Consider the following 9,817-nt stretch of genomic DNA (forward strand, 5'->3'; position numbering starts at 1 on the left):
ATGGGGAAGAGGGTGAGGTGAATATCAAGTGTTTACAGTAAGCCCGTTGTTGGGTAGGGACCATCTGTGTATGTTGCCGATTTGTACTTCCCAAGCGCTTAGTACAGTGCTCTGCACACAGTAAGTGCTCAATAAATACAATTGAATGAATAATGAAATTGTACAAATCCAAAGGCATAGGCAACACAGAAGGGAGGGGGAGCAGGGGACAGCCAGTGCACTTGACCCTAACAAGAATGGATTTTGACAAATACGTTCTGTTCTCAAAAATGGTGATCGGTCTCACTCAAAGAGGATTCAAGACTCAAAACTTGTTCCGTCAGATTCTGCTTCCTTCCAGAATGCAGCAGAATGAATCACAGTGTTTGCATGAAGACAGTTTTCCCTCTGAACACATTTCTCAGAGCCTCTTTCATGTCTTTGTTCCTCAGGCTGTAGATGAAGGGGTTCAGCATGGGGGTGACCACCGTGTACATCACGGAGGCTATCGAGCCCTTCCGTGATGCTTGGGTAGATACGGGGCTGAGGTAGACCCCAAAACCAGTGCCATAGAATAAGGAGACCCCTGATAGGTGTGAGCAGCAGGTGTTGAAAGCTTTATATCTTCCTTTGGCAGATGGAACTCTCAGTATGGTGGTTATGATGCGAGTGTAAGAGAAAATGATACCCACAAAGGGAAAAATAGCCAATACAACAGCCAGCACATAGAGCAATACATCATTGATCAGAGTGTCTGTGCAGGAAAGCTTTAGGACCCGATTAGGCTCACAGAAGAAGTGAAGGATTTCATTGTCTGTACAGAAAGATAACGGAACCACCAATAATGTGTGAACCAGGGCATCAAGGCTACTGACACTCCAGGACCCAGCAACCATCAGGGCACAGAGCCGTGGGTTCATGATGGTGGTGTAGTGGAGGGGGTGGCATATATCCACGTAGCGATCATAAGCCATCCCGGTGAGGAGGAAATTGTCTAGACCTACAAAGAGAATGAAAAAATACATTTGGGCCAGGCAGCCAGCGTACGATATGGATTTATCTTGGGTCAGGAGGTTGGCCAACATCTTGGGGATCGTGTTAGATAATAGACAGGCATCGGCCAGGGAGAGGTTGATGAGGAAGAAATACATGGGGGTGTGCAGGTGCGGGTTGGAGCGAACGGCCAGGACGATGAGCAGGTTCCCCATGACCCCAAGCAGGTACATGCAGAGGAACAGCCCAAAGAAGAGCTGCCGCTGCTCCACCCAGTCAAACAGTCCCAGGAGGAGGAATTCCAAGACGCTGGTTTGGTTCCCCTTCACCATGGGGCCAGAGAATCTGCTGGGAGAGACATGGCAGGAGAATGAGATGACAGATCCATCACATCCCGATTCTGCCTCAACCTAGATTCTAGGTGGTTTATTGTGTGTGTGTGTGTGTGTGTGAGAGAGAGAGAGAGAGAGAGAGAGAGAGAGAGAGAGAGAGAGTATGGGGGGCGGGGGAGGTTAACATGGGCAGAGTAAACAGTGGAGGGACCCTGTCACTCTACTTCAGACCGCCCCAGCTCTATTGGAAAGGTGGTTAGGAGGCCTGGGGTCTGGCTGGAGATCTCGTTCATCTGAAATTCTCCCATTCCCACTCTCCAGCCTTCCTGGGGTCCTGGATCTGCCCTTCCTTGCCCTGTGTTTGTGCAAGCACAGGGTGAATCAGATTCATTCAATAGTGTTTATTAAGCACTTATCGGGTGCAGAGCACTGTACCAAGCTCTTGGAAATGCAATTCCATCCTACCCACAGGCATAGCACACTGGGCTCTCCCAGTCTGGCTGCTCCCCATTGTCCATGGAACGCCCCATCAAAGACTCAGAGCCCATCATCAGTGGCCCCTCAGGCTTCTCCTCAACCGACTGAAAAATCCCAGTTTCTTCAGACACTCCACTCCCAGACTTCCTTCCCCATCACTGTTCTCTCCTTGGCCTTCTCCAAATCCAGGATAAGAACTTGGTCACTGAGAATCATGTGTGATTTCTCTTGTTCTTTCCATGATGTCCAATCCCCTAAATACCATTTATCCCGGTAGAGATTTAGCGTGGCTTTGTGGAAAAAGCAGACTTGGGAGTCAGAGGTCATGAGTTCAAATCCTGGCTCCACCACTTGTCAACTGTGTGACTTTGGGCAATTCATTTAACTTGTCTGTGCCTCTGTTCCCTCATCTGTAAAATGGGGATTAAGACTGTGAGCTCCACGTGGGACAACCTGATAACCTTGTATCTACCCAAGTGCTTAGAACAGTGCTTTCCACATAGTAAGTGCTTCCTTCCTCTCCCCCTCCTCCCCCTCCCCATCGCCCCTCCTTACCTCCTTCCCCTCCCCACCGCACCTGTATATATGTATATATGTTCATACATATTTATTACTCTATTCATTTTACTTATACATAATCAACTTATTTTATTTTGTTAATGCGTTTTGTTTTGTTGTCTGTCTCCCCCTTCTAGACTGTGAGCCCGCTGTTGGGTAGGGACCGTCTCTATGTGTTGCCAACTTGTACTTCCCAAGCGCTTAGTACAGTGCTCTGCACACAGTAAGCACTCAATAAATACGATTGAATGAATGAATAAATGAATCATCATTATTATTCTTATTATTGCCATTATCAACAACAGCTCAAAGATTTCACAGAATCTGGCACATAATAAGCGCTTAATAAATACCATCATTTATTATTCTTATTGTTCCAGTTAGCCAGGAAGGAATTTTGTTTGAGTACCTGCTTTTTTTTGGTTCTTACCTGGGCTTATAAAAGGGTACTTTTTAACACCTTCCTGGCTTCGAGTAAGTCACTCGTTTTTGTTTTTTTTTTAGCTCCCCCTGTCAGCTTTTTCCTCACTAAGGTCTATGTTTTGTAATTTGTTTTTAGAAATTCAATAGCCCATGATTGTTAGTTTGTGGATTTCTTCCCCAGCAACAATATCAAATGTTCTCAAGTCATGATCACTATGGCAGAGCGATTCTTCCATCTCCTGCCGTAGGTCCAGCACACAATTCATAATACAATTCAATGTGTAATTTTTCCTTGTTGGTTCTAGGACTAACCATCCCAGAAAAGAGTCATTTGCCCTATCCAAAAACTCTAATTTCATTTCCTCCTTCCCTAATCTCTGATGACCTTGTCATCTCCTTTGCTGGTGAAATCGAAAGCATCAGACCTAACGTGCCCAAGACCCACCTTCAACCTCCATGATGCTCTTCTATCTCTCCTTCCACCCTCTCCTTCTTCACAGCTTTCAAGAGAAAGTCTTCCACAGCCTTTCCAAATCTGTGCCACACTCTTGCCTCTCCCCCAACTGATTGATTTCTCACTCCCTTTCCCTTGCCCAGAATTCATTCTCCCTTCAACTCTCCCCAGCTTCATAGCTCTCCTGAAATCTCTCTTCCTCCAAGATGTCGTCCCTGATTGAGGCCCACCATCCCAGGTTATGTCATCTTAGCATACACCTAAGCATTTATTTACTCACATACAGCTTTCATTAGCACTTATTCGGGACTATGTACTAGTAACATCTCTGCATCAGCCTTCTCTCTGATCTCCCATCCTCGTGTTCTCTCCACTTCAATCCATACTTCATGCTGCTGCCCGGATTATCTTTGTCCAGAAACGCTCTGGGCATATTACTCCCCTCCTCAAAAATCTCCAGTGGCTACCAATCAATCTGCGCATCAGGCAGAAACTCCTCACCCTGGGCTTCAAGGCTCTCCATCACCTCGCCCCCTCCTACCTCACCTCCCTTCTCTCCTTCTACAGCCCACCCCGCACCCTCCACTCCTCTGCTGCTAATCTCCTCACCATACCTCATTCTCGCCTGCCCCGCCATCGACCCCAGGCCCACGTCATCCCCCGGGCCTGGAATGCCCTCCCTCTGCCCATCCGCCAAGCTAGCTCTCTTCCTTCCTTCAAGGCCCTACTGAGAGCTCACCTCCTCCAGGAGGCCTTCCCAGACTGAGCCCCTTCCTTCCTCTCCCCCTCGTCCCCCTCTCCATCCCCCCATCTTACCTCCTTCCCTTCCCCACATCACCTGTATATATGTATATATGTTTGTACATATTTATTACTCTATTTATTTATTTATTTATTTTACTTGTACATATCTATTCTATTTATTTTATTTTGTTAGTATGTTTGGTTTTGTTCTCTGTCTCCCCCTTTTAGACTGTGAGCCCACTGTTGGGTAGGGACTGTCTATATATGTTGCCAACTTGTACTTCCCAAGCGCTTAGTACAGTGCTCTGCACACAGTAAGCGCTCAATAAATACGATTGATGATGATGATGATGATGAAGAATCCCGTAGGAAGGAAAACTCACATTATAGTACTTCCATTATGTTCATCGCTTCCTATACTGCATCTCATCTTATCCAGAGAAGATGTGTGTTTTGGGAAGACTATTCCCTAATTCTTCCAAATGCTCTATCCAAAACATTTAGTGTGAGCCCGTCTTCTAGACTGTGAGCCCGTTGTTGGGTAGGGACCGTCTCTATGTGTTGCCGACTTGTACTTCCCAAGAACATAATACAGGGCTCTGCACACAATAAGCTCTCAATAAATACGATGAAATGAATGAATGAATGAATGTGTTTTAGCACAACTGACTGTATAGTATGATCTTCATCCTATTTTTGTTTTGATTTTATTCTCTTATCCATTTTTCCATCCCCTTTTTATTCCAGTTTTATCTGTATCATCCTTCCTCCTACTCCACTGATTGTAAATAATGTATCGGCCTGTCTTCCACATTAGATTGTAAACTCTTTCATGGTAAGGACCATGTCTTTTACCTCGACTGCATTCACCCACTGCTTTTCTTTCCTTCCCCATATTTCAGAAATACCAATTATATCAACCCCTCCTATTTTCCAAAGGATTCACTGCAGAAGACTTGCCCAGGAAGCCAAAGATGCTGCTGGGGGTGTCCTTCCCCTGAGATAGCTCTTACCTGGAATGTCCGTGCTGGTCTCTGACTCTGAGTGAAGGGGCTTCTATCTTTTATTTGTCTCCTCTTGGCTGCAGGAATTGCCCTGCTCAGAGTTCCTAAGCAAGGCTGCTGCAAGCTGGAATCTTGTCTCCTCACCCACAAGGTAGTGTGGGAGGGAGGGGGCTCAAGGCAGGACTATTTGCAGGAGTCTCTGGGCCCCTGGGACCACCGTTCCACAAGTCCCAAGCTCCTTGTTAGAAACAGTGCTCTGCGTATAGTAAGCACTCGATAGCTATGATTGACGAATTAAAAAACAAACAAACACTAAGTGCCTGATCTCTGTCCCAGCTCCTCTGGGCTATAATGGAGGGATTCAGATGCCTTTTCCTGGTACCCATCCAGGCTACCCATCAGACCGCTGTTTGGTGATTGCAGGTGGGGCTCTGGATGTAATGAGATTTGATGTCAAGTGCCTAATACAGTATACTTCGTACAGTAGACAATAAATAGCAATGATGATTATGATGATAAGGATGATGTCAATGGCAACCGATAATCTCCATAACCTTCTTATCAGAGAAGAGACATAAGCACACTGTGGACAGGGAATATGTCGATTTATTGTTATAATGTACTCTCCCAAGCGCTTAGTACAATGCTTTGCACACAGTAAGCGATCAATAAATACTATTGAATGAATGAATGAATTAGATCATCATTATCTTCATGATCATAATCATTAAGTTTCGTTTTTTGTTTTTCCGGCCTTTATTAAGAAGCAGCGCAGCTTAGCAGCTGGAGCACGGGCTCAGGAGTCAGGGGTTGTGGGTTCTGATCCCAGCTCCACCACTTACCAACTGGGTAACTTTGGGCCAATCACTTCACTTCTCTGTGCCTCATTTACCTCATCTGTAAAATGGGGATTAAGACTGTGAGCCCCACGTGGGACAACCTAATTACCTTGTATCTACCCCAGCGCTTAGACCAGTGTTTGGCACACAGTAAGCACTTAACATATACCATCATCACTAAGTGCTTACTATGTGTCAGACACTGTACTGAGCACTGGGCACTGTGGGCTGCTCTAAGCACTTGGGAAAATAAAACAGAAATGCAAGACACATTCCCTGCCCACAAGGAGTTTATACTCTACCATCTAAGCCATCGCTACATAGCAGCTTCGGGGGGAATGCTTTCTTATGATGTTATGGCCAGGTGCATTGGAAGAATTAACTCAAGGATAAGAATTGTATTCCAAAACTAGTTTCCATCAAGACAACATAGAATTTGTTGAAAAGACTAAACTAGAATTGGACTACCAAGCCCAACTGGTAACAAATAAAGGGTCAGACAAGCGATCTTCCAAGCTGACATGACTGGCTCTACTTTAAGACAGTAACATCAGGGACTCGAAGTTCTCAAGACAGCCAGATATTCCCGGTACTTGCTAGAATTTAGGTATACTAGCGATGTAAGATGCTTTACTAATGACTAGAAAACCGGAATAGAGGTTCCTCTATGAGTAGAAAGATTACAAGGCTAAAAGTGAAAAGACATGACCCTAGTCCTGACTCTTCTAATGTTTAAATATGTGACCTTGGGTAAGTCACCAAGCCTCTCTGTGCATCGATTTCCCCTTTTGTTAAACCAGGCTAGTAACATCTCCTCCCTATCTTCATGGGGATGGGGTGAAGATAAAGTGAGGTAATATGGAAGAAAGCCCATTCAACTCTTCGAAAAATGCTGTGCACATCCTGAATATTATCATCTTCTAGACTCTAAAATCCATGTGGATGGGGAATATGTCTACCAAATCTCTTTCAAGCACTTAGTACAGTGCTTTGCTCTACAAATACCATTGATTGCTTGATTGTGTGATGTTCCACATTGCTTTCAGAGGAGATTGGCTCCAGATTTGTACCAGGAAATTATGCAGATGGCACATCCTGTTGTAGCCACTGTGGAGGCACAGTACCACTTCTCCCCTGCTCTCTAAGGGGCTGATGAGCCAGGGGCAACGGAGGTGTTTCACCTTCATCTGCCCCAGGACTTTACTTCCCTCAGCAAAACCATCCCAGCTAACAGGAGAACTCAAAGTGCTTCACCCTCTCATTCTCTCATTAGGCAATACCTCTGGCTAGTGCTCCCCAAAAATGGGTATTCTGTGAAATCTTCCCCCTGCACCTGCAGAGGTATGGGAAGCATCCAGAAGGCTGGGGGAGCGATGTTGCTAACCTACCCTCTCAGGGTTCAGCACTGGGTTAGGGAAGAGAGCTAATTGCTTCAATAACCTCCCTAAAATGAGGTAATGGGCTCATGCCCAGACAGATTTCACAGGTACCCCTCTTTATAGAAAAGAGACAATAACATATTTTCTCTATATATATAAAAGTACCCAGGTCCCAGTCTTTATTCTCATTGAGCAGGGAGTACATAATCAGAATGCAACCCCCTTTGCGAGACAGGGACTATATCTGGCTTAGTACAGTGCTTGGAACATAGTAAGTGCTTAGCAGATACCATGATTATAGGCAATTAACATTTCAATCAATCATATTTATTGAATGTTTACTGTGTGAAGAATACTGTATTAAGTGCTTGGGAGAGTACAATATATCAGAGTTGGTAGACATTTTTCCTGCCTACAAGGAGCTTCTGGTCTAGAGGGGGAGACAGATATTAACATAAATTATAGATGTGTACATAAGTACTATGGGGAAGAGGATGAGGTGAATATGAAGTGTTTACTGTGAGCCCGTTGCTGGGTAGGGACGCTGAGAAGCAGCGTGGCCCAGTGGAAAGAGCCCGAGATTTGGAGTCAGAGGTCATGGGTTCAAATCCCTGCTCTGCCAATTGTCAGCTGTGTGACTTTGGGCAAGTCATTTAACTTCTCTGTGCTTCAGTTCCCTCATTTGTAAAATGGGGATTAAGATTGTGAGCCCCACGTGGTACAACCTGATCGCCTTGTATCCCCCCAGCGCTTAGAACAGTGCTTATTAAGTACCATCATTATTATTGTTATCATTGCCATTATCAACAACAGCTCACAGATTTCACAGAATGAGCGCTTACAGTGCTCTGCACACAGTAAGTGCTCAACAAATACAACTGAATGACTAATGAAAGTGTACAAATCCAAAGGCATAGGCAACACAGAAGGGAGAGGGAGCAGGGGAAATGAGGGCTTAGTCAGGGAAGGCCTCTTGGAGGACATTTGATTTTAATAAGGCGTTGAAGGTGGGGAGGAGAGTGATTGTTTCTTGGATATGAAGAGGGAGTGAATTCCAGGCCAGAGGCAGGATGTGGGCAATGGGTCAGAGGTGAGATAGATAAGATCGAAGTACGGTGAGTAGGTTGGTGTTGGATGAACAAAGTGAACATGCTGGGTTGTAGTAGGAAATCAGCAAGGTAAGAGAGGAGGGAAAGGTAATTTACTGCTTTTAAGCTAATGGAAAGGAGTTTCCGTTTAATACGGGGGTGGATGGACAACTACTGGAGGTTCTTGCGGAATGGAGAAATTCAAATTGAACAGTTTTTTTTTTTTAGAAATACGTCCCAGGCAGCCTAGCAGAGTATTGAGTGGAGTGAAGAAAGACAAGGGAGCACTTAACAAAGTACTGGTTTAAGCACAGATTAGCCTTTTCCAATAACTTAATCTGGGTGACCCCAATACTAGCAACAGCCACTTATTTTATTTCTCCCTGTGGAAAGCCTTTTGTATAACTTCTTCTGTGATCTTAACCCATGACACTCTTCAGTTTGGAGCAAGGAGGCAAAGAGAGAGCTGCCTTTGGCTCATTTCCATTTTTCCGTGGCCTTCTAACATCCCCTTGGAGCCAGTTCTTCGCCAGAATAGGCTGAGTTCCAGGCAGTGTCATCATCAAGTGAATAGGCTCCTCCAAGAGTGAATGACAGGGAATAGAAATCCACCTTTTATTTTTGTGTGAGGGCCTGATCGCGTGTCTGTCCGTGGGTCTGTTATGGGAATCCGGAGACATAGGTTCTGGTGCCGGTTCTGCCTCCTGGGATTATGCCATCACTAAGGATCTTTCTGACCTAAAAAAACAACCAAGGGTGATCTGCAAGTTAGACAGATCCAGCAGGTATCCTGAAATTAGTTGGTTATCGTGATCAGTGAGCCATGTAAGGCAACCAACTGCGAAGCTACAACATCACAACATAGCATAGGCAGTGTGTCTTTGTCACTTTGGCCGTAAATTGAACCTGCTCATTTCCAAAAAAACGTTTTTGAGCACAAGCAACAAGAGTGTGTGAGTGGCACGGCACAAACCACTAGCACTAAAATTAACTCCTCTACACAGGTTTAAAGCCCTGAAGACTCAGGCCCGAGGACTCAATAGGAGACTCCATCCACCACCAAGCAGATGATAACGATGGTGACTGGGGACGACCAGTGCACTTGACCCTAACAAGAATGGATTTTGACAAATGCATTATGTTCTCAGAAATGGTGATCGGTCTCACTCAAAGAGGATTCAAGACTCAAAAGCTTGTTCCATCAGATCCTGCTTCCTTCCAGGATGCAGCAAAATGAATCACAGTCTTTGCATGAAGACAGTTTTCCCTCTGAACACATTTCTCAGAGCCTCTTTCATGTCTTTGTTCCTCAGGCTGTAGATGAAGGGGTTCAGCATTGGGGTGACCACCGTGTACATCACGGAGGCTATCGAGCCCTTCCATGATGCTTGGGTAGATACGGGGCTGAGGTAGACCCCTAAACCAGTGCCGTAGAATAAGGGGACCCCTGATAGATGTGAGCAACAGGTGTTGAAGGCTTTATATCTTCCTTTGGCTGATGGGACTCTCAGTATGGTGGTTATGATGAGAGTGTAAGAGAAAACGAT

At 45.2% G+C, this 9,817-nt stretch overlaps 1 protein-coding gene across 1 annotated transcript; it reads right to left on the reverse strand.

Annotated features, from left to right (window-relative positions):
- Positions 1-356: 356 nt before the first annotated feature.
- LOC119922760 (olfactory receptor 7A10-like) lies at positions 357-1,304 on the reverse strand. The gene has a single exon (XM_038742428.1). The coding sequence runs from the start codon at positions 1,302-1,304 to the stop codon at positions 357-359; it is 948 nt and encodes a 315-aa protein (XP_038598356.1).
- Positions 1,305-9,817: the final 8,513 nt, after the last annotated feature.

The sequence above is a fragment of the Tachyglossus aculeatus genome, unplaced genomic scaffold (assembly GCF_015852505.1).
Source record: "Tachyglossus aculeatus isolate mTacAcu1 unplaced genomic scaffold, mTacAcu1.pri scaffold_123_arrow_ctg1, whole genome shotgun sequence".
NCBI classification, from domain to species: Eukaryota; Metazoa; Chordata; class Mammalia; order Monotremata; family Tachyglossidae; genus Tachyglossus; species Tachyglossus aculeatus.

Excerpts from the sequence above, each read along its gene's own strand:
- LOC119922760 (XM_038742428.1), bottom strand. The coding sequence starts at position 1,304 with ATGGTGAAGGGGAACCAAACCAGCGTCTTGGAATTCCTCCTCCTGGGA.